Source organism: Zophobas morio, unplaced genomic scaffold, assembly GCF_036711695.1.
Source record: "Zophobas morio isolate AGI-343-1 ecotype UQ-CSIRO unplaced genomic scaffold, CSIRO_AGI_Zmor_V1 ptg000205l, whole genome shotgun sequence".
In the NCBI taxonomy this organism is placed as follows: Eukaryota; Metazoa; Arthropoda; class Insecta; order Coleoptera; family Tenebrionidae; genus Zophobas; species Zophobas morio.
The window spans coordinates 133,891-160,345 of record NW_026972309.1 but is presented as its reverse complement, the minus strand read 5'-3'; the positions used below and the strand labels follow the sequence as shown (position 1 = coordinate 160,345).

The 26,455-nt window shown below is 16.0% G+C and overlaps 2 protein-coding genes and 1 long non-coding RNA gene across 3 annotated transcripts; all 3 read left to right on the top strand.

The window, feature by feature from the left end:
• The first annotated feature begins 1,259 nt into the window (after nucleotides 1–1,259).
• On the top strand, nucleotides 1,260–15,616 carry LOC135145980 (vacuolar protein sorting-associated protein 53 homolog). The gene is made up of 15 exons (XM_064078107.1): nucleotides 1,260–1,322; nucleotides 1,385–1,446; nucleotides 1,502–1,596; nucleotides 2,984–3,076; nucleotides 4,409–4,531; nucleotides 4,752–4,805; nucleotides 4,860–4,968; nucleotides 5,166–5,245; nucleotides 5,450–5,501; nucleotides 5,574–5,664; nucleotides 5,826–5,892; nucleotides 10,104–10,166; nucleotides 12,990–13,066; nucleotides 14,666–14,768; nucleotides 15,593–15,616. The coding sequence occupies exons 3-15, from the start codon at nucleotides 1,594–1,596 to the stop codon at nucleotides 15,614–15,616; spliced, it is 939 nt and encodes a 312-aa protein (XP_063934177.1). The 5' UTR covers nucleotides 1,260–1,322; nucleotides 1,385–1,446; nucleotides 1,502–1,593.
• Nucleotides 15,617–16,730: 1,114 nt separating this feature from the next.
• On the top strand, nucleotides 16,731–20,283 carry LOC135145978 (uncharacterized). The gene is made up of 4 exons (XR_010283636.1): nucleotides 16,731–16,777; nucleotides 17,278–17,339; nucleotides 17,505–17,613; nucleotides 20,208–20,283. It is a non-coding gene; the product is annotated as an uncharacterized LOC135145978 (long non-coding RNA).
• A 282-nt stretch (nucleotides 20,284–20,565) lies between these two features.
• LOC135145976 (vacuolar protein sorting-associated protein 53 homolog) lies at nucleotides 20,566–25,914 on the top strand. Its single transcript, XM_064078105.1, has 9 exons — nucleotides 20,566–20,642; nucleotides 20,969–21,052; nucleotides 21,718–21,795; nucleotides 22,704–22,770; nucleotides 23,544–23,632; nucleotides 25,152–25,233; nucleotides 25,384–25,458; nucleotides 25,693–25,761; nucleotides 25,813–25,914. Exons 2-9 carry the CDS (start codon nucleotides 21,048–21,050, stop codon nucleotides 25,891–25,893), a joined length of 546 nt encoding a protein of 181 aa, XP_063934175.1. The 5' UTR covers nucleotides 20,566–20,642; nucleotides 20,969–21,047; the 3' UTR covers nucleotides 25,894–25,914.
• Nucleotides 25,915–26,455: the final 541 nt, after the last annotated feature.

Genomic DNA, 26,455 nt, shown 5'->3' with positions numbered 1-26,455 from the left:
TATGAAGGTGGTCACTTGTAAAAGGAAGACTTGAAGTTCCCCAAAAAAAATAATGACCTCGTTGTTTTCAGTAACTTAGATTTATCATATAATTTGGACAGTTTTTGAAGTATTAAAAAACTACGTAATACCTTTTTAGAAGTTGAATTTATTTGCCAAACGAGCGTTATTATATAAAGAAAAATTTAGAGGTTGGCGGTGATAGCGCGATATATATATATATATATAAGATTTTTAAATATGCTTCATCAAAAAGAAAATCTTTTGCCAGATCTACGGCAAAATGGTAAAGCGGTTTTATAATTTTCAATTTTTTGCTCACCTTCTCTATAAAGCAATGAAGTTTAATATTATATTAATGGTTGTATGTTAAAGCTTCCTGTTTATAATTTTTTTTAAAAAACTATAATTTTTGTTCATCAAAAAAAATTGCTTCTCCCACACTGTTTATATGAAACATTGGTTTTCTTAATTTCTGTTACCTTATTCAAAAAGTCTTAACAGTGGAAATAAAAAAAGTTTTCTATTTATTTCAATGCTTGCTTCTAGCTTAACTTTATAAAACTTCTTTCTATCTCTATTTTTTAATCCATTTTTAAAGTTTTCGCCTGAGATCACAGATGTTACTTGCGAGATGAAGTTATTTACTTTTTATTTACGTAATAATAAAGGCAAGTAATTTTTAATTAAAAAACTTTATTAGCTTTTTGTTGATTATATTTATAAATTTACTTGTAAGTATCGAGACAACTTTTGTAGTATAAAAAGGGGCTACTTAAAGGTTATTAGATCTAATTTTTTACCTTAGAATTGAAAATATTTATATAAAAGTAGTAAAAAGTGTTTAATAAAATAAAAAAGTAGCGTTTATCTAAAATCATTTTACGAAATGGTGAGGGATTATAACTAAAAAATAGTAAAGGCAGGCAAGGGAAGGGCAATAAGAAGGAAATAGTTTTCGTTATCTGGTTTTTATTTCTTGTAAAGAATAATTTTTTGGTTATATATTACACTGCTAGAAGCATCTTACTCAGTAGTACACTTTTTGCAACACTTAAATTTTTAATGGAGTCAATTGTGTTTCCGGAGATCACAGAAGATGCCATCGATGAGGTGTAAAATAAAAAAAAACTTAAATAACTAAGTTTTACTTATAACTAGAACACCTTTAAAATTTATTTTTTCTTTAAGGTTTTAGCAAGTAATGATCCTTTGGATTCTAAAAACTTTGATGTCGTAGAATATATAAATAATTTATTTCCTAGCGAAGAATCTTTAGGAAACATTGACTCAACTTTGGCCAATCTTAATGTTAAATTAAAGTTATAAAGTTTATATATACTTAATAGTAAATAACTTTTTACTGAAAGTTTTCTGTTTTAAGGCAAATTAATAAAGAAATAAAGGACATTACTTATGAGCAAGCCCGCTTTAACGGAGAAGACGGTTATTATTATTCCAATTAATACTTTACCTCCCGATTTCAATATTTGATGTAAAGGAGTAAATGCAATTGAAGATGCCCAACTTTTTATTCAACAACTGTTTTCAAAAATTAGTGATATTAAAACTAAAGCAATTTTATCTGATGAAATGGTGTTAATTTTAACTTTAAAAGTTTGTTTCTTTACCACAAAATTAATTAAATATTTTTTTTAATTGTAAAATATTTAACTTTAGACATTATCTAATAAGGCTCATCCATAACTATTTTACTTCATCTCATAATTTTTCAATATACAATTTTTCTTAACTTTTTATTTCTTTAATTTAACATAAAAATCTGTGAAATGTAACTTGTTAAATAATTTTAATTACATATATATATATTCAGTATTTTTAAATCTATTGTTTGTTTAATTAATTACTTTTGTATACTTGTACTTTTATACTTTGAACTTAAGTTTTTACAGTACCTTATCATAATTCAAAATTAAAGTTAAAAAAGGAAAGGTAAACTTTATTTGTGTTTTTTTAAAAAATTAGTATAATAAATTTGATTTTAAAAACTTTTTAAATGGTTTCACTTATTCTAATAAATTTTTTTAATTAAAAAGTTTTGTAATTAGTATAATAAATTTGATTTTTAAATACTTTTTAGATGGTTTCACATATTCTAATATATATTTTTAATTAAAAAGTGTTGTAATATAAATTATTTAAAGCTTTGCATAATAATAAGCATAATTTTGCCTAATTTTAAGCCAATATACTATAACTATATATATTTAGTTATTAAATCAGATAACTTGTTATTCTTAATTTAAACTGAGATTTGGTGCCAACTTTTAAATTTGACTAGAAAGTGAAAAAGTACCAAATAAGTTAAAAAAGAGTACGAAAGTAGCTTAATTGTAATAATATTAAGTTTACATTATAGCTCTGTAAAATTAAATACTTATTTATAAATTTACTCTAGATAATTTATTTTTTCTATTCTATTGTAATATTATAACATTTTTATTCTTATTTTAAAAAAAATAATTAAGGCGAATAATAAATATTAAAGAGAACATTATAAATACTTTTACTTATCTTTGAATAGTCAAACGTTTTTAATAGGAATCTTTTGAAACTTTATTAAATTCTTATTATAATACTGTAATAAAAACTTTTACATTATTGTAAATGCTATTATATATTATTATTTATATTTTTATTTTTTATACCAATAACTACAGTATTAAAAGACTTAATAACTATTGAAAAATATTCAATTTAAAATTTTCTTTTTACCGTTTTTTTATAAGAAATTTCAAAAATATCATAGAACAAAGGTTAAATGTTTGACATAATTCTTAGTTAAAATTTTTATTTACAGGAAATGTTAACGCTTATACTATTAACTGAAAAATATTATTATATAATATTTTCTAAGCAAAGTTTTTTTTTTGAAATTTAATATGAATTTTTATTGTATACTTCATTTTTGTCAATTTTTAAAATCTTTTTTTTTATACTTTGCTAAATTTTTTTGTAAAAGGTGCAAGAAATCACGAGAGATATAAAGTCTTTAGACTTTGCTAAGCGCAATCTGACAGCCTCTATAAATTCTTTGAATCGTCTTCATATGCTCGTAACATAAATACTGCACTTTAATCAAATTATTTTTATATAAAAGTTTTGCATAATTTTTTTTAATGCTGTGTTTAATTATAAAAATTTACATATAGAAGCTATTATCAAAATTTAAAATTATATTTTTATACAAAGATATATTAATAAAATGTTTAGCTTCACCTTTTTAAAATATATGTATTATGAAATAAGTTTTATTCTTGCATGTGTGCTCGTAATAAAAACTTTGATATATTTAACAAATACAAGCTTGCGGTTTAACTAGTGTCCAATCATTTTCTCGAGGTAGACTTCTAAACTGAAACGTGTTCTTTATGACGCGCCATTAAAAAAATTATTGGGTGAAGTCTACTTGGCATTATTTTTATTGGATCCATAGAAAGCTGTTTTACTTTATATAAATTTACTGATGTAACTCTTTTTATTATTTTATTAATTTTAAAATTTTTCTTATAAATACTTTTTGTTGTGTTGCTAATTATATTGAACTTTTAAATATATCTTTGTAAACATATTTAAACATGATTTCTGACTTTATTTATAATACTTAAAAACTTTTTTTTTATATGAGGAAAACAAAGTTTATAATAGTTTCATAAAAAAGTACTTTCCATTATTAAAATAATGGTTTTTGAATATGTAGAAGAGAAAAAATAATTTTTTGGTGTGACATATAAAAGTTTCATGTGAAAAAGTTGTGAAAAAAAAAAGTTGAAAATAACGCGTTTATAATACCAAAATAAAAGTTAAGGTACAAATTGCTACTTTATTGGTAATTTCAGATTAAGAATGTAAAAAGTAAGGATTTTATGCACTTTTATCCCCTTTTAAAAAATTTCCGACAAAAAAGTGTACTAATAATGGGGTTAAAAAGAGTACTTGACTGGTCCACTATCGCGTGTTCGTTAAGCCCATCATCTCTTGACTGAATTTTTATGAAAAGTTAACGCGCATAAAGAAAAGCATGTACGCATAGTTTAGTTGTTCTGTTATTTATATAATATAATAACAAGTAAAAAGAAAATGAGCAGGAAACGTAAAGAAATATATACTTTAAAGACGTGGAAAAAATAATTTTTAAAACAAAAAGTTCGCACGTGAATTTTGTTGGGGTTTTTCATAGATTTACAAAAACTTTCTTATAAAAACTCGTTAAAAGATAACTTTAACTTTAGAAGCTTTTCCTTATAAAATTTAATAATATTTTTTTAGATTTATCACACTTTTTTTATTTTTTTTAAATATTTTTTTTAAAACTTTATTATTACAACTTATTATAGTTTTACTAATAACTATTCTTGCTTCATTATTCTATTTCTAACTCCTAAAGATTGCGGGAGTGGAAAGTTTAAAAAATATGAGTGAAAAAAGACAATACCGGGACGCCGCTTATCTTCTTCAGGCGCTCAACCACATCATTCCTGAGTTTGACCGTTTTTCAGATATGAAAAAAGTGTGTTTTGATTGGTTGTTTTAAAAACTTTTCGTTTATTTGCACACTTTTATTATACCTCTACCAAATTAATATGAGCTTTTTAGTAGTTTTTATGATGTTTATTTATTTATATTATTTCATATATTATGATACTTTTTTATATAAACATATATTTACTCAAAAAAATTGCTCTATTTTTTTATTTTTTTAAGAAACGGCTAGCTTATTTTTTTTTTAGATCAAAGAAATTTATGATGAATTTCGTAAAACTCAAATTCTTTTAAAGCGGCAGGCTAGTTTTTTCAATTATTATTAAAATAAAATAAAAGTGTTATAATTGTTTTAGATAAGAGAAGAGTTTAGTGATTTTTGCTCAACAAAGCAAACTGTTTTTACTGTTGAAGTAAAAAAGTTATTACACGATGCTTGTTTGGTGCTAGAAGCGCTGGGAGAAGGTTGTTGTTTATTATTATTATTACTACTATTATTGACAGGATACACAAGTTTTAAATATATAATATTACTAAAAGCAATAAAAATGTTTTATTTTTTATTTTTTCTAATATAAAATAAACTTCAATACTTTAACAACAAATTACTAATTTTATTATAATATATTTATTTATATATATTAACTTTGCCTTATTGGCAGAAGTGGTGGCGGACCTTGTTGATTGGCTAATACGTTTGGAGTTGAATGAATATAAAATAATATTTTCCCCCAATTCTGAAGTAAACACATTATTTTAACTAATTTTTTGAGTCTCCTTAGCTGAGGACCAACCATATGGCTTTTTTTAAAGCTTAAATACTTACGCCTATCATTTTCGCTACTTGCTTTAATGGGCTAAGGACGCCTTTCTAATACACCTCTATTAACCAATAAAAATGCTCAATCATCCCTACTCTTCTCTATTAACCCAATCTGTTCCCAAGGCATCAGATTTGAATAAAGTAAAACGGAGATACACGTGGTGCAAGAGAGTTGGTATCAATAAATAACTTTATTATACAATCTGCGATCACTTTTACAATATATGGTTGCAATTAAATTTTTTAGTGTCTAATTTTGAAGAATGTTGGGCGGATGTATTTCCAGCTTCATGGAAGCTTAGCAAAAAACTTTTCCTAATGTTTTGTGCGTGGTGCCGGTGTTTATTATTATTATTATTATTATTTATTATTATTATTATTTTAAACTATCAATTAGTAAAAAAAAGTTGCCCTTTTTAAAAAACCTAAATTTTTTTTACAAATATTTAGCCTAAAAAGTTTTTTCAATAATATTAATAATAATTATTATTATAAACAGTAAAGATTTGAGCAATTTGTTAAAGCAAAATGAAGATTCTCTATCCGTTAAACTTCTTCTTTTACTGGTAATACTTTTATTATTACAATTATCATTATTAAGCTACTTATAAATTTACTAATAACAGCTTTAAAAACATTTATAGTAAACCTTTTACTTTTTATTTTTTTTATGATTTTTATATATTACACTTTTTATGAATTTCTTTTTTATTCAACACTTTTAAATTGTAATTATATTATAAATTATAGATTTAATATTACTTATTATAATAATGTAGAATTATAATTTTTTTTGAATTTTATAATATATGTTAAATTAATGGAATAAACATTATTATTATTATTATAAATTTATAATATTATAAAGGAACCATTTTTACTTTTATAGCAATATTTACTTTTCTTATAGCTTTTAAAAATGTGTTTTTCTATAAATAAAAGTTTACTTTTGATTATATATACTTTTATATATTATTATTATTTTTTAATAAGTAAATTATATAATAAATAAATAGAAATTTTTTTAGTTCTTTTAAAATATTTTTTATATAATTATATTATAATAATAAATTTGTTTATTTGTTATAATACATATAAGTAATTTAATTTTTTTTTGAGTTATTAAAAAATATTAAACTTATAAAAAGTATGTAATATAAAAAAATAAGAATTTTTAAAAAATTATAAGAATCGAAAAATATATTTTCAAAAAATATTTTATATCTTATATTTTTTATGTTAATTAAAAACATATATAATTATAAAATTATTTAACTTTATAATATTTTTAAAGGATTTATTAAAATAAATGTTTTATAAAGAAAACAATAAAAACAATAAGACTACATAAGTTTAATGAAATGAAATATAATAACTATTGTGAACTTTAGTAATGTCTATTAGAAAATATGATAATTATGTAATTTTTTTTAAAAAATGTAAAAGAATTTTTTATAATTAATATTAATTAAATAATTTTCAAGTATAATAATAATAATAAATTTATATTCTAAGATTAAAGAATATATATTTTTCAAATTAAAAAATATATACAGATTTAGAGAATTTTATACAAAATTATCTATTGAAGCAAACAATATTTAAAAATAAAAATAAAATAAATATAATAAACTTTAGTAAATCAAATAATTTATTTTAAAAAAATATTTAATATAATGCAAACTACTTTTATACAATTAATATTAAAATAAATAATAAAATACAATATGATAATAATAAACTTTAAAAATAAAGAAAATTAAAAATATATATTAAAATATTTAATAATAGTATAAACATTATATTTCTAAATTAGTTTTTTATAATAAATGGAAAATAAAATATGATAAATATAATAAATTCAAGATTTACACGTTTTATGTCAAAAATAATATAAAATTAGACTAATAACTGTTGGAACTCTGAATATTTTTATATTTGCGTGTAAGAAAATAATAGAATATAATAACTAACTATAATAAAAATATATATTTTTTTATTTATTTTACGTAGAAAAATTTAATATATTTTATAATATAAATATTACGAATTTTTATTTTGTATTTAAAAATATTAAAATCTGATATTAGTAATTATATAATAAATTTATATATTCACATACAAAAAATAGTTATTAAAAATATACTATATTAGAAAAAATAGTTATTATAAAAAATTTATAATTTTTTATATTTTGCATTAAAAAATATTAAAATCTGGTATTAATAATTAAATAGTAAAATTAAGCTATAATAATTATAAAGACAACATAATTTATATTTATTATAACTTAAAAAATATAAAACAATTATAAAAGTTATTGCAAAGAAAAAATATTTTTTAGATTTTCTAGTTAATAAAAACAATAAAATTTATATAATATAATAATTATATAAATATATAATTATTATAATAAATATGTATCTTTATTACAAGAGAAATAAATAAGTACGTCAAAAGTATTTATCCTATATTAAAAAATAATAAAATACAATAATAAAAGTTATAAAGAAATAGATTTAATATATTCTATTGATAAATATTAAGATCTAATTATTATAAAAATATTTAAAAAAATTAAATTAAATAATAGTTATTATAACGAAATATTATATAATATAACTTATTAATTAAAAAAAATTTATAAAAATGTATTTTATTAAAAAGTATATTAAAATCTAATAATGATTTAACTTAAAACTTATTATATTTAATTTTATAATGAAATAATGAAATTTATGTATTTTATTAAAAAATATAATGTTAATTATAAGGAAAATTAGTTTTTTTATTATATAAAAAATAAAAGTTGCGTTATGATAATTTATAAATTCATATATTTTTCGATAATAATAATAAAATAAAATATTTAGAATTTAGTACAAACAATATATAAATTACCAAAATTATGTATTTTATTAAAAAATGATTATTTATATTAAAAAATTTTTTCCAATTAATATTATTTATAATAGTTGTATTATAATAATTATGAATTCATATTTTTCGCAATAATAATCAAACAAAATATTTTAAATGTTAAAAAGTTGAAATCTAATATAATAAATATATAAAATATAAAAATAGAATAAAATTTACTACTAAGAATAATAAAAAGTAATTTTTTTTATATATATAAAAAAATTCATATAATAAAGAATTAATAATTTATATTATATACGATTAAGGTAATTAAAAAATATTTATAAATATAAATAAAACAAAAATTTTTATAGTCAATATAATAAATAAATAAAATACAATAAATTATACAATAAATGTATTTTTTTACAAAATTATATTCATAATTATAAGCAAATATTAATAAGTTTACTATTTGTTATAAAAAAATAAGAAAAGTATCATAGTAGTTATTATGAAGACTTAAAAAATTTATATACGAAATGATGACAATAATAATAATAAAAATCAAAAGTTATAAAAAAATTAAAAATTATAACGTCTAATATATAAATAATTTGATAATTATAAGAAATATTAATTATTTTTTTATTAATACAAAAATTTAAGAAAATATAATAATAGTAGTTATTATGATGATTCTAAAAGTTTATATACTAACAGATAATCATTATAATAATAAAATCAATAATTATAAAAATATTAAAAATTATTGCATTGAATAAATACATAATTAATATATTTATTACTATAAAAATTATATATGTTCTGTAATATTTACGATTATAAAGATAAACTATACATACGATAATTATTAAAAACTAAAATATTATAATTGTTGTCATAAATATTTTTTAAATTTCATTGAATTTTACGATGATAACAATTAATAATGATTATAATAATAATGAAAACTTAATATGGTTATTATAATAAAAATTTTATAAAATTTATATATTTTGTAATAAATAATAATATTAGTAATTATGAAAAAAAGTTCTAATTCATATTTTTTAATAGGAAAATATGAAAATATAATGTGTGAATTCAAATATTTTATAGTAAAAGTTAAAAATATATAGTAATGTTTCTTAAAAAGATACTTAAAATAATACTAATTTTAACAAAAATACGTATATAAAAAATAGATAATTATTATTTACTTGAATTTTTAAAATACTTTATTATATTAAAAATTATAATAAAAAAACTACTTTTGTTAACAATTCATATTTTTCAATATAAAAAAAAAATATATTAATAATTTTTATTCAGTTTTATAAAAATTTTTATATAACTTTTTTAATAATATTTAATAGTATTAGTTTGGAGAAGAAGTTTCTCTTGAAAAATAAATCTGTATATTTATATCAAGAAAAATAAGAAAATCATAATAGAATATAAAATATATATTATAAATTAAGAAAATAAGAAATTTCAAAGATATAATTTTAATATATATTTTATTGTATATATAAAAAATCATTACTTTTATAAAATATTTACATTTTCTATATTGAAAAGAATGCATTAATTTTTATAAATGTTTCATTAACTTTAATTTTTTTTATTAGATAAATATATATATATATATATACTAACAAGAAAAATAAGAAAATTATAATAGAAACAGAAAATTTATATATTATAGCTTAAGAAAAAAATTTATTCATATAACTTTTATAATTTTTTGTTATATATAAAAAAATACTACTTTTACTAAAAATTCATCTTTTCCATATTGCTAAATGAATATTATTGCTATTATAAGATTATAAGATTTTGTAAACTTTATTTTTATACATTAAAAAATAATTAAATAATGCTATTTTATATAATAACAAAATAATAATAGATCGGAGAAACACTAACTTTTGAGAAGCATTTGGCAACTCGCTTCCCAACTTTTCCAGAAGCTGTAAGCTTTATTTATTATGAACTTTAATAATATATTTATTATTTTTTTATATAAATATTAATATTTAATAAAAATTATAATAATAAAAATATTTTTTGTTATATTTTTATATATAGTTTTTTGTATATTAATATATATATTGATTGATACTAGTACAAGTTTTTTGTTCTATTATTAATTGTGTATATTTTTTCATTAGTAATAATAAAAGTTTTTTTGGTTCCACTTTTCTTATAGAGTATTTTTTTTTAGATTATTTGTATATAAATTAATATTACTATCCAATTCTAATAAAAGTTTTATGCTATATTTTTATATATATCGAATAGTTTTTTAATTATTTTTTGTATATTAATATTAATAATATTGTATACTATCAAATAGTTTTTAGATAATTTTTTTTTATGTTAATATCTAATAATAATAATAAAAGTTTTTGTTTCATTTTTTATTATATATAAAATAGATTTTAAGTTATTTTTTGCATATTAATATTAATATTTAGTAGTAATAATAATAAAAGTTTTTGCTTAAAATTTTTTATATTAAGGATACTTTGAAATTTTTTTTTATATATTAATTTCAATGTAAATAATAATAATTAATTAAAGTTTTTTATATATTAATATTAATATTAATATCAAATAATAATTATTTTTCTTGTTCACTTTTGTATGTTTATATTTTTTATAATATTTTTTAAAAAAAAATATCAAATATAATGTATTAACAAAAGTTTTTTGTTTTATTTTTTTATGTACAGAAAAAGTAATAATTATTTGCAGATAATATATTGATATTTAAATAAATAAGCATAATACGGTTAAGTATGATAAAATAATTAAAGTTTCTTGTTTTCAGTTATTAAATAAAACAGTTTTTAATTTATATTCTTTATGTTTCTATTAGTAATCATCTTAAAAATTTCTTTTGAATTTATTTTTTTAATAAAATATAAATAATTAAAAAAAACTTTTATTATTATTAAACATTATTATTGTTAATATACAAAAATATAATCTATAAATGTTTTTATATAAACAAATAAAGAGAAAAACTATTATATTTATATTAATAATATTTAATAGTAATAATAACAGTTTATTGTTTTACCTTTTTATATAAAAAACAATTTCCAGTATTTTATTGAATATATATAAATATTTTAAAAAATTTTTAACAAATACCCTCAAATATTGAGAACTAGTATAAAAATTTATACCTCATTTCTTATATAAACAAATAATATTGCAAAATATTTAGTAGTAATAAAAGTTTTTGTTTCGTTTTAACATATACAAAATGGTTTTTAGAATAATTCTCTATATTGTATACCCGTGGACTTGACCCTCGAGGGCTAAATGTTATGTGTATTTTGTAATGGCTCGCTCTTCATTTTATTTTTTTTTTGTTGTTTTCGCTTTAAGTGCGGTGCTTTCGAGGAGTTTTTCAATCAAATTTATTTTGAATTTGAGTCTTTAATAACTTTATATAATAATTATTATAATGATTTCATTTTATTAATATTAATATAAATTACTAATAAACTTTTATTTTCATTATATTTTATTTATTTTTACTTCGAAGTTCTTTTTTTATTTATTTTAAATTAATATATTATACTTCATACTCTATTTTATAAATTATAGTTTACAATAATTATTAGATTTGGAGCCCAAGACTAGTAAATAAAACACGGAAAATTAAAAATACTTAATTTTTTTTTTTGTTTTTTATATATAATATAGTTTTTAGTTTTTTATTTTCATATAAATATAATAATCATATAATAATAATGAAAGTTTTTGGTATATATAATAATATTTCGTATTTTTATGCTTCTTTCTATATACTAGTTTATAGAATATTATTGTGTATATTAATACTAACATTTACTAATATATAAATATTTTTTTCTTTTTAATGTATTAAAAATAATTTTAATTTTTTATTTTATTATTATCTTTTTTTATATTAACTATCATGAGTTTTTATTAGCAAAATAAACTTATTACTATTAATGGTTTCTTTAATTCTTATAAATATATTTTTATTTACTTTTTTTTTAAGTATTATTATAAAGAAAAATTTACAAAAATTATAATTTTTTTATTATTTGTTTTATGATTATAAAATATTATATGTTATTATTATTTTTAAAAATCTTAACTATATTTTATTATAATTATTTATATAATTTTTATATTTATTTTAACGATTTTTAGTTATTAATTTTTTTTAATTACTTTTTTTATAATTAAGGGTTATAATAAATATAGTAACACTTAAATTTTTTTTTAGAAAAACATTTTTATTTATATAGTACAATATTTTTAACTAAAAAGTTTCTGAGTAAATATTTTGTTTGTTAATTTCTTTTTATTGTTTTTTATTTTTTATTTCTTTTTTTCTTTATAAAAAATATTTTTATTTATCTCCATATTATTTATATTTATTATCGTTTTCAATATTTTATTTATTTATTTTATTAAATAAACTTTTTTATATTACTTTTTTAATATTACAGTAATTTGATTATTTTTAAATTTTTTAACATTCTGTATTGCTTATTCATACTTTTATTGATAAATACTTTATATCTTTTACTTATTATTTTTTATAATATTTTTATATATATTAAAAATTAAAAATTTTTTATTATTATATATTTAATAGTAAACTTTATATATATATTTTATCAAACCTTTTTTAATATATTTATAATGATTATTTTTATTCCCTACTATAATATTATATTACATTATTTATATATTATTTTCTTAAAAAAGTTTTTAAGTATTCCTGGTTTATTATTATTATTAGAAAGAAACTGAATTTGAAGGCATCATTTCAAGTTGCTTCGAAGCGTACATGAATATTTACGTTGAAGCTCAAGAAAAGTATTAAACTTTCTTTATAAATTTTATTTACTATGATTATTAAGACTTTATACTTTTATTAACTCTGCTTTTTTGTTTATATAACTTTTTTGTTATTATTATAATAATAATATTTTTTGTTATAATTATTATGCTTTAAAAAATAATAATAAGGTTTATGTTCTTATTAAGAATATATACTTTTAACTCTACTATTTTCTTTACTTCGTAACTTTTTAGTTATTATGTTTTAGCATACCATAATTATTTTATTATTATATTATAGATTTTTAATATACTGTTATTTTTATATAACTTATGTGATTATTATTATTAAAGTTATATATATTTTACGATTACTTTAACAAACTATTATTTTATTACACAATCTTTACTGAATAATAATTAAACTTTTATTATTTATGTATATCCTTTAATATAATATATTTATTACACTTTACTTTTTAACTTATTATTAATGTTACATGTAATCTTTATACTTTAATTCTTATTTAATAGTTGTACTAATGCTATTTTAGTGAATCTTTACTTCAGCCTTCATTCTTTTCTTGAAATTTTATCATTATTTTATACAAATATTATTATTAAGCTTTTTTTATTTTTTGTTTAAAAAATAATTTACTTTCACTTATTGAATATTATTGTAGTATAATATTTATCAGTAGTTATTACTTGCTAACTTTTAGTATTATTATTTAATATAATAATTAAAATATAGTAATTTTTCTTTAATTTTTTATTAAAATTATTAGCAGTAGTAATTGTAGCCTTTACTTTTTAACTTTTATTATAATTAATAATGTAAAAAGATTTTCATTTTTCTTTTATGAAAATTATTATTTATAATATTTATTATTAGTTTTTGCTTGTCGACTTTTCTTATTATTATTGCAATGAATAATTTATAGTTATAATTTTTTTTTTCACTTTTTTATAAATAATAATTATGAGTAGTTTTTACATGTTTGCTTATTATTATTATAGTGGTTATTTATAGTATATTCTTTACTTTTTATCAGAGTTATTATTATCTTCCTTATTAGTATTAGTAGTTTTGCTTATCCGCTTTTAGTAATATTATTATAATGGATAATATATAGTGATTTCTACTTTTTTATTACATTTATTATAATTAACAATAATTATTAGTAGTTTTTTTTATATCTAAGTTTTCTTTTTCTAATTATTATCTTTATAATTCATAATAATCATCTATAACTTCTATTATTATAAATAAATAAATATTAATGGAATTTATTTTTAGGCTTTTTTATACTATAGATATTTTCAGTGCTTTCTTTTTACTTTTCAGCTTTTCATTTATAATTATTATTACAAGAAATTATTAATAGTCTTTCCTTTTAACTTTAATTTTAATTATAAATAGTAATAACATTTCAATTCCTATTATTATTATAATAATGAATAGTTATAAATAGTTTTTATCATAAACAAGTATTAGTAGTTTCTACTTTTCAACTTTTCTTATTATTATTGTTATATAGTTTTTACCTCAACTACTATTAATATTATTATAATGAGTAGTAATTATATATTTTTACTTATTAACTTTGATTATATTATTACTACTTTATATAGAATACTTTCTACTTTAGTAGAAGAGGCTGTTTCTGATGCAAAGAAAACCCAAAAGTCTTTTCCTGTAGAAAAAAATGCTTTATTATCATTGGGCACTGCAAAAGTTTATTTTTTTACTTTTAATTATTTTGTATATATATATTTTTATTGTATTTATTATTTTTACTTTATAGTATATTTCTACTATTTTTAAAGTTTTTATCTTTTTTCTATTAATATTTTAATATTATTTATACATATAAATTGTAAACGTTTATTCGTTCTATATGTATAACCGTATTATGAATGTTTGCTTATTATTTTTATTATTACAATAAATATTATCATTTTATTAACTATGAAAACAGCACAAAAGTTAATTTTACAATAATAAACAGTAAAATTTTTATGCATTAATTTTTATAAATGTTGAGAATTAGCAGAAAAAAATAAAAGTTGTTATTTGTATAACTTTTTAAATATAATAAAACTTTTGTAAAGTATTTTTTAAATGTGAAACAATTTATATATAAGTAAATAAAAATAAATATTATTATTATATTTTTATATTATTGTTATTAAAAATATTATTGCGATCAATAATAATGTTGAATTTGTTTTCATATAACAAAAATATTTTGCATAATTTTTTTGGTGAAAATAATTTTATTATTATTTTATTTCTCTTATTATTATTTTTAAAATTAAAAAATATTAATAGTATTGGAGTTGTTTGATATAAATATAATAAATATTCTATTATTACTGTTATTATATTATACTTTTATAAAATATTATGTTGCTTTTCTTAATTTTTTATTTATATAATAAATATTATATATTTTTCTTTTGTTATTTTTATAATAATATTGAAAAATATAAGTATACCAGTTTTCTAAATATAAAAGTCATATAACATTAATGTTATATTAATAATCATAATTAAAGAACAATATCTACTACATCGAATAGGAAAAATTAATAATTTTATATTTACTTTTACTTAATATTCAATTATTTATTGTTTAAAAGTTGGTTAAGTATATAAATAATTATTTGCACAATTTTTATTAATACAATATATTATTTTTATATTTATAATAATTTTTTACTGTAAATGTATATATATACTTTTAATATTTTATTTTCCTTTTAAAATTTTTTTTTTTACTTTTATTATATATAATCTTTTTAAACTTTTTATTATACTTATTATATATTTTTATAAATATTTATAGTGCACCTAAACTTTATATATATTTATATTAAAATATTTTAATAAATATGAATTGTATAAAAGTTTGAGTTGATAAAAAGTATTATATTAACTTTTATAATAAGAATTATAATATTTTTATAATTATTTTAATAAACCTTTCCTTGAAAAATTCTTATTAATGTAATATTTACTTTAATAGTAATATTTATTATATTTTTTATTTTTATTTTTATAAAATATTATTAAAAAATGTTGGTTACAAATTTTATTAGTATAATTAATATTTAAATATTATTCCACTTTTTAGCATAATTATTGTTTTATGTATTATCTTAGTAAATTTCATGACTATTATCAAAATATTACTTACAATATAAAATTTATATAAAAATAATACGATTTATGTTTTTTTTTGGAATATTATTAAAAAAAAGTAAAAAAAAATAATAAAATTATATAACTTTTATTTTTATAATATATTTATATTTACTTTTATATATATCTCTATTAAATATTTTATTGTAAATAATAAAACTTGTAATTTAATTTTATATTTGATTATTTATAATTTTTATAATATATTATTTTGTATTATTTAATATTATTTTAAAAGTTTTATTGTTTATTTATTAAAAATATAATTATTATAATAAAATAATTATTTATACATTTGAAATACTTCTTTCTTTAATTATTATCATTACTATTAATATTATTATGTCAAGTTAGCTTATTATTTTTATAGGTGCTTTCATCTTCTTCTGAACTTTTCCTTTTCTACAAAGATTGTTTTCTGCAGGTTTAAAAATATATTAACAATAATAATAATAACTATAGTAATGATAGTAATATTAATACTTTTTTATTAGTGTTCTTTAATAAGCAACAAGGAAACGATGTACCAACTTTTTCTAGTATGTTTTTAAAATATTTTTTGTTATTGGGAAGTTTCTTATTATTATATATAATATTTAAAATTTCTTCTTAACAATACAATATAATATTGAGTTGTTTCTTACTATTATTTAAAATATTATTTATAAGTTTTTATTAAATAATATTATTGATAATATCTTCATAACAATACAATATATTAATTAGTTTCTTACTATTATTTAAAATATTATTTATAACTTTTTTATTACAATGAATGTTATTAATAAGTTTTTATTATTATCTAAAATATAATTTATAACTTTTTTATTACTATCAAATGTATTATTTATTAGTTTATTACTATATAAAATATTTATAAAATTTTTATTACTATAGAATATATTATATATAAGTTTCTTATTACTTAATATATGATTTATCTTTTTTAATTTCTATAGAATATTTGTTAATAAATTTTTCTTATCATTATCTAAAATATTATTTACTATTTATTTATTTTTTTTTGTTAAAAAAATAGGTTTTCAGTAATTATCTCAATACTTACCTTGTAAAAGTTCTTCGAGGCACAATTCCCTACCGGTGTTTTAATAATTATAAGAAAATGATAACAAAATATTATTAACTATTAAAAAATAAAAATAATAATATAAAATTATAACAATATTATATGATGAATTTAAAAATTAAAAAATTATAGTTAAATAATGATAAGAATAATAATATAATATAAATAATAATAAATAGGAATTCCCTTTTGACTGCTCTTCCAATAAATAAACTTTCATTTCAAGACTTTTATTATATTTGCTCGTTGTTGAACACTGCAGATTATATCATTGAGATGCTCCAGCAGGTTTACTTATTATTATTATTTTTGTGTATAATTATACTTAAAACTTTTATTATAATTATTAATAACGTTCTCATTTTTTAATATATATAAGTACTTTTCATAATTTTTTCAATATAATCTTTTTAATAACTTTTATTATTTTTATATTTTAATATTAATAAATTTTATACTTTTAATTATAATATTTTTTTATTTTTATAAAATTACATGTTAATGACTTACAATTTTTGTACGTAAATACTTTTATACCTATTTTATAACTTTATATTATTTTCAAAACTTTTTATAATAATAGATAAAATTTTTATATAAATTTTACGTATAAATACTTTTTGTAACTTTTTATTCTGATAAATATTAAAATTTTTAGAATAATTACATGTAAACTTTAATATTTTTATAATAATTACTTTTATACTTTTTTATGTTCAAAACATAAAAATAGTAAATATGTTTATTGTAAATCTTTTTTTGAAAATATAAAAATATGATATTATATATTATTCTATTAACAAACACGAAATGTTTTATTATTTATCACTAATATTTTTTATTTTTTATTAAATTATATCTGTTTTATATTTTTATTTATATTTTTTATTATTATAAACAAAATATATATAAATATACTGTACGAATGTATAGTTTATCTTTTTTATATTATTATTTTTACTTTTCATCATTATAAAAAATATTAATAACTAATTTATATCGTAACATTTTTTAATATTCACAATTCCTTGTATTTTTTTGTTTACCTCAATATTTTAATAAATATAATAATGTTTTAATAATAAAAAAGTTTTACTTTTCACTTTTTTTTTCAGTATTACTTTAATAATGTTTATTTTACTTATAACTTTTTATTAACTTTCATACTTATATAATATTTATTAAGACTTGTATATTTCTTTGATAACTTTTATTTTTTATATTATTTATTAATTTTATTTTTAATACAATATTTTATATCTTTTTACTTATTAATAATATTATTATATACTTTATAAATATTATAATTCCTGATTACTTTTATTATTATAATTATTTATTATTAACAAAATATATATTTTTATTAATTATATATATATTTAATTATAAATTTAAATACACTTTTACTTTTTCTTTTATATATTTTGTTTATTTATAAACTTTTATATGTAAAATATATTATATTTATAAAAACTTCATACTCTATTTATAGTTAAATCATTATATTAATTTATATATTTTTTTCCTTCATGTATTATTTTATATTATATACAATATCTATAAAAACGTATATATTATATTATATATTAATTTTTTATTATTATCATTTACTTTATTATTTATTTCTAGATCATAAATAATTATTATTATCTTTTATAATAAATTTTTTTTATATACTATTTTTTTACTTGTAAAGATTTTTCCTTTCGCTATTTATTTGATATTTATTTAAATAAAAATATTATTACTACTATAATTAGTGATTTACCTGTTTTCTATATAATTATTTATATATAGTTTGTACTTTTTACTAATTTTTATATTAATTTTTTTATAACCCTTTATACTTTTTATCGTAAATACATTGTTATATGTATTTTTTTTTTAATTTTTATATTTATAAAACTTTATTGTTATTACTTATAATTAACTTTTATACTTATTTTATCTATCCATAATATTTTGATATTTTATATTCTATTCATTATTAATTATTTTTTTATATAATAAACTTTGTTTCCTTATATTTATTAATTCAGAATATTTCGATATTTTATCTACTTTTAATTATTTATTATTTTGTTTTTTAATAGTTTTCCTTTTCTTTATATAATTATTTTTTTTACTTTTTATTAATTATTATTTTTTTTATACTTTTTTTTATATTATATCAAAATTTCCAAAATAATTATATTATTAATATTTACTACTATTTATGTATTTCTTAACTTTTTTAAATTTTATGACCAATTAAAATTTTGTTTATTTTTTTTTTTTTACTTTTTATTATATATATATTTAATATATTATGTTTTGAGTGTTGTAATTATTTTTGACAATAAAAAAAACTTTATTATCTTTTATCATAATTATAATATTTTTATTAATATACACGTATGATTATTATTATCATGTCAAATTACTTTCTTTTACTGTTTTTGTAATAATTATTGTTATTATCATATATAAAAAAAAATTTATAATTTGTTAATAAAAATTATATAACTTTTACTTATTATTATCTTTACTTATTTATAGTATAATAAATATACTAAATAAATATTATTAAAAATATGTTATTTATTAATATATTACTACTTATAAACTATTTTCTTTTCGCTGTTTACATTTTTATTAAAATAGGAAATAACTTTTATTAGATTTGTAAAACTTTTTATCATATTTTTCATCATGAAAAACTACTTCATCTACTTTTTGGCTATTTTTATTTTTTTTATGTAAAACGTATTTATTATTTATGATTATTAAAAAAATAAATAAAGCTTTTACTTTTATTATTTATTAATATTTTCTTAATATATTTTTTATACATTATTATTAATATAACTTTTTTATTTATTACTATTATTACTTTATACTAGCTGGAAATAAAGTTTAAAGAAAAAATTGATAAAGTTTATGTTGAAAAAATTAACTTAACAAAAACTTCCGAAGTCGTTTACGAGTTATTGTTTATAATACTTTTATTATTATAAATATATTTAATTTTTTATTATAAATATTATTTACTTTATATTTTTTTATAAACTAAAAAAGATAACAAAATATAATAATAAAAATAGTAAATATAAATAATAAAAGTTAGTTAATAATAAAATATATATAAGAAATGTATAAAAATAATGTTAAACTAAGTTTTTATATAGTAATTTATATCTACTTTTACTATTTATTATGTATAATAATATATCTTTTTTTGATGTATATATATATTGACTATTTACTAGTATAATATCGGAAGCTCTTCAAGTTTTATTAAGAAGTTTTGATACTTCTTTTGAGGATGTTTTATCAAAGTATATAGAAAAGCTTTTCCATTTTTTATTTTTTGTATGAAAATGGTTGTATATTTTTTTTAGATTTTCGTTTTTAGTAATAATATTTTCATTCAAGAAATAATATTATAAATAATATTATTATATATAAATTTAAAATTATTGTTATTATAATATATTATGTTACGTTTATTATTATCATTATGAATCATTATATTTTTATTTTTACTTTATAGTTCTTATAACTATTATTATAGTTTATAAGTAGATTTTTTTCTGCTCTAAAATTATTATTATTATTATTATTATTATTATTATTATTATTATTATTATTATATTTCTTTAAGAATAAAGCGGATCTCGTGGAGTACTTTGGAAGTTGTAGGCGATTGCTCTGGTTATGTTGAAAGTTTTTATGCAATACTAATGAGGTTGTAAACTTTTTAAAATATTTCTCGTGTATAACTTTTTCTTGCATTTATTGACCTAAAAAATTTTCACTATTTTTTTATTTATCAACTTTTAACAAAATAAATGTATTTTAATTAAGAATTTTTATTGGGTCCTTTAATTCAATTTTGTTTTATTGGTTCATTTATTTCTCAGATTTTATAAGTTCATTAATTATTATTATATTTTTTACTTCATTAAATTTATTATTATATTTTACTTTACTGAAGTTTTAATATAGTAAATGTCTTTCCTATTATTGCCTTGTGAATATTAATTTTTATTGCTTGTATTTTTTGCAGCAAGTTTATTGGTTAATTAACTTTATTTATTAATTAATTGGTTTATATCAATATTTATAATGTCGTTACATTTCTTTCTTTTTGTTTATTATTTTCTTAATACTCCTTTAGTCTTCGCGTATAAAAACTTTTTTTTTGGATACAAAACATTATTTTTTCTTTTCCTTTTTTTTTCGTTAAATTATATTATTTTTAAAAATGCAAGTAACTTTTTTTTTAATGTGAAACAAACTGATTTATTATTATTATTATTATTATTATTATTATTATTATTATTATTATTATTATTATTATTATTATTATTATTATTATTATTATTATTATTATTATTATTATTATTATAGCTCTATTCCTATCATTCGTGAGGGAATCGATAAGGAAAGCCAAAAATATTTAAATAATATTTGCCTTAAACTAGCCAAGTACTTTACTATTTATTACAATTAATTATGTTTATTATTATTATTTCAGTTTTAAAAGTTTTTTTTTTTAAAATATATTCAAATTAATATTTATTAATTATAATTTATTTATTATTAATGACTTTATTTATTGTTGATTATATAATTATTATACCTCAAATTTATATTTTTGTTTATATTATTTCTCATATACTATTTTATTATTTATTAATTTGTACTATTTTTATAGTAATTTTTTATTAATATAATGTATATTTATTATTATTACTCTAAAGAAATAATGTAAAAAAATTGTTTATTTTTATAAATCGTTATTATGATATTATTACTATTTTATTTTAAAATTTATATTTCACTTTTCTTATTTTCTATTATATTTTTTATATGTTAATATTACTTTAATAATTATTTCTTTATAACAATAACTTGATATTATTATTACATATTAAAATATAATTTTTAAAAAATTTTGTTTAGTCTTAAAAAACGTTATTTTTAATAATAAATTATATATTTATTAATAGTATTATTATAACTATTATTCCAGTTTAAAAGTACCCGTCATTTATTTTATTATTTTATATCATAATCCACTTTATTATTAAATATATTATTATTATTTCAGTTGAAAAAATAATTTTTCGCTATTAATTTTTTCTTATTGTTATTGATTACTTTATTACTTATTAATATTACTGATCGTACTATATTTAAAAAAATATTTTATGTTGTACAAATATTATAAATACTATAAAATTTTATTATTATTATTTAATAATGATGAAATAGTTTAATACAAAATAATATTAAAAGCTTATTAATTATTTTATATAAAGCTAAAATAATTTTCATATTTTTAAAGAAATTTATAAACTTTATTATTATTTTAACTTTATCAATTTTTTCAGTACTTTTATTTCAAGTTATACAAATACTTTATATCAATGCCAAGTTTCTATACCCGGCGCTGAGCAGGTTTATATAATATTTATTATTATTATTATTATTATTATTATTATTATTATTATTATTATTATTATTATTATTATTATTATTATTATTATTATTATTATTATTATTATTAAACTTTGTATCATAAAAAAAATTCTTTGTATTACCTTTTGTAGTTCATTTCTTTTTCTATATTTTATTAACTTTTAGTTTTTATTAAATATCATTTTATTAAAACAGTTAATATCTTTCAAAAAAATTTTATTATAATAATATTTTCTCTAACCTTTTCATATATATTTATTTTACAGTAAAACTTTTTTTTATTTTTCTTTATTAGTTTTCATTTAAGTATTATATATATTAATATTTTATTTTTATTTTATTTTTTATATGTTTAGAAATTATTTATTATCTCTTTTTCTACTTTTTATTAATATGAAATATTTCGTTTATAATAAAAATTTTTCTTCTTCAGTTTAAAGTTTTACTTTATAATATTTCTAAATAAAACTTTTTTAATATTTTTATTTTACTTTGTTATTATATTTTTATAACTTTTACTTTTTATTTATTTTATTAGTTTATTAATAACTTTCATTTTACATCATTTTTTTACGTTTTTATTTAAACTATTTTACTTTTCTGAAAAGCATTAACTATTCATTTATATCAGGTTGACTTATATAATATTTACTATTAACTTTCATATATTTTGGTATTTTTTATTATATTTTATATATTTTTTTAATATTTTAAATATTTTTTTTAACTTTATTTAAACTTTTTGTATGAAGATGCTTCTGGACTGCCACCAAATAAAGCAATATCTTCTCAAACTTCATAATATTGACTTTCCTGAAAACAGTGTACCCATTCCCTCCAGGTTTTATATATCTATAAAAACTTCACCTGATTAGCTTAAGTAAAAACTTTTAAGAGAATTTCACTTTTACTGGCGTGTTTCGCTAAATATTCAGATAATATAATAAAAAGACTATTCAACTCTCAAAGATAAACTTCGCATACTTTTACTGCAAATATCAGCAATTCTAATTAGCCAATAAAAGCAGTTGTTCAGAAATTCGCTGATCCGTTTTTCATTTTTTCAATACTTTTTTTAAATAATGACTTATTTTGCCTCTCTTAATAATAATTCGGTCTTTCTTACTCTCTAACAAATATCAGTTGTCCTTTCACAAGTTTAATTGGTGCATCCCACTTCATTTTGCGTTTCATTGGCCTCTTTATTAAGAAAACCAAAAAAGTTCGTAAAAACAAAAAACTTTTGTTTTAAAAGGTTCATAAAAAGTTAAATAAATACCATTAAAAGTTATAAACGAATAAAAAATAATTATAAATTATATAATTCTTGTTAAGTATAAAATAATGAAGTATAATAATACCGCGGAAAAGTATAGTAATGAATAATAGCTTTAATGTGTATAAAGTAGAATACTTGTTATTATTATAAAAGAATTATTAATCAAAAATATTATAATTAGAGATAAACAGTTATTATTATAATGAAAAGAAACTTCGTTTACAATAAAAAAAGTTAATATTACTATTAAAATAAAAATATTATATAGATAAACTTTTCTTAGAATAAGAAACTTATAATATTAGAAAAAAAATAAGAAATTATAAAAAATAAAAAACTTTCGTTTAAGAATAAAAACTTATTATAATTATTAAAAAATATAAAAATAAAAATTATACTCAATAATTAATAAATAATAATTCATTTTAGTAAAAAAAAATAAAACTTTCATTTTGAGAAACTCATTATTATTATAAATAAAATAAAAAAGTTAGATAATATAGATAAACAGATATTATTTCTAAAAGTTTTAATTTTAGAGTAAAAAATTTATTATTATTATAAAGATAGAAATTAAAATAATATACTTATAATGATAATAAGCTAACAGTTGCTGATATAAAAAGTTAAAGTATGAAAAAATATATTAAAATATACTAAAAATAAAATTAATATTAAAAATATAAAAAAACATGAATATGTTTGTCTTTTCAACATCTACTGACTTTCTCGTTGCTTTATTTTTTATATTTATTGACTATAAAAAACCGAGTAAGAAGTATTAAAAAAATTAACTATAATAACTTTTTTTAAAAAAGTAAACACATTTATATTAATATTAAAAATATGTTTTTATAGTTCTTTTTTTTATAATAAAAGTTTATATAGATAGATGTGATTGAATATATTTTTACTGTTAAAAAATTGATTACTAAGTTTATGTTTTTATAAGTTTTTTTTATAGTTGATAACATTGGTGATTAATATTTTCTTATTACCCATTTCATTGGATTTTATTGTTTAAAAATAGCTTTTATCAATATTTTTATGTGACTAACAAATTTATCTCAACTATAAAAAGTTACAGCAAATATATCAGTAAAGTTATGAATAAACTCGAGTTGTCCTTGAAAGTTTTGATGTCCGCGGAAACTCCAGTCGAAGTATTATTGTTATTATTATTATTATTATTATTATTATTATTATTATTATTATTATTATTATTATTATTATTATTATTATTATTATTATTATTATTATTATCATTATTATTATTATTATATTATCATTAATATATTTATTAATTGTTATAGTCATTCGTGATTAACTTTATTGATTTGCATCCTGAAAACGATTCACTTTTATTCAGAAAACTTCTTTCTATGAAGGTTCCTTATTTACTGCTCTAATTAGTTTTCCTCGTTTTTAATTTATTAATAATTTTTATAAATTAAATATTAATACTTCTTTTTTGCTTATAATAGAAAAAGAGGTCAACGAATTTATTTTAAATTTTTAGATTTTCTATAAATTTGTTTCTGTTATTTATTTTTTACTTTTGAACAATAAACAAAAAAAATTTTTTTTAATTCTTTTACATTTATTTAAATATAAATATAAAGGGGTATTCAAAAAGCGAAGAACAGATTCTTCTTGACAGATTCACATCTGAAATTGCTAATTCTAATTCTGTTTGTTTATTATCATTATTATTATCATTATTATTATTATTATCATTAAAGCTGAAAGAAGAAGGGAAAGAGGAAAACGAAATTGATTGCTCCGTTCTGAAGCGATTAGAAGATTTTATAAAAAATAGTTAGCAGTGCTTTTAATTTAAATACGGTCACAATATTTTATCTCCTAATTTTATTTATTACTAATAAAAATTAAAATAAAAAATTACTATTTTACCAGTTTGCGCTGTTGGTAGAAAAAGTTAATTGAGTGTGGAATTTTTTAACTAAAATAAAAGTTATAATTATCTTTCCTATATTTAAAATTTAAAATACATACTCAACTTATTATTGCAATTCTTTTTTTCAAAAGTAATAAATTTAATTTTCTTTATCGAAAAGATGACTCTAATGTACTTCAAATGTAAGAAAATTTATAGTTTTTCCTTACTTCTTTTAACGCTAATTTATTAATCATAATACTTTATTCAATAGATAATGTACAAAATCTAACACTTTTGAGCTGATAGAAAAGAATGCTTCCTACTAAAATCAATAGTCGCTAAAACTAATATTCAATTGTTTGCTTAATAATAACTAAAATCCAAAAATATTATAAAAGGAATCGATATAGGTAATACTAATCTTTATATAATTGTAATTAAGAAAAATCCTTTCTGTATTTCGTTTTTGTTAGTATAAATTATAA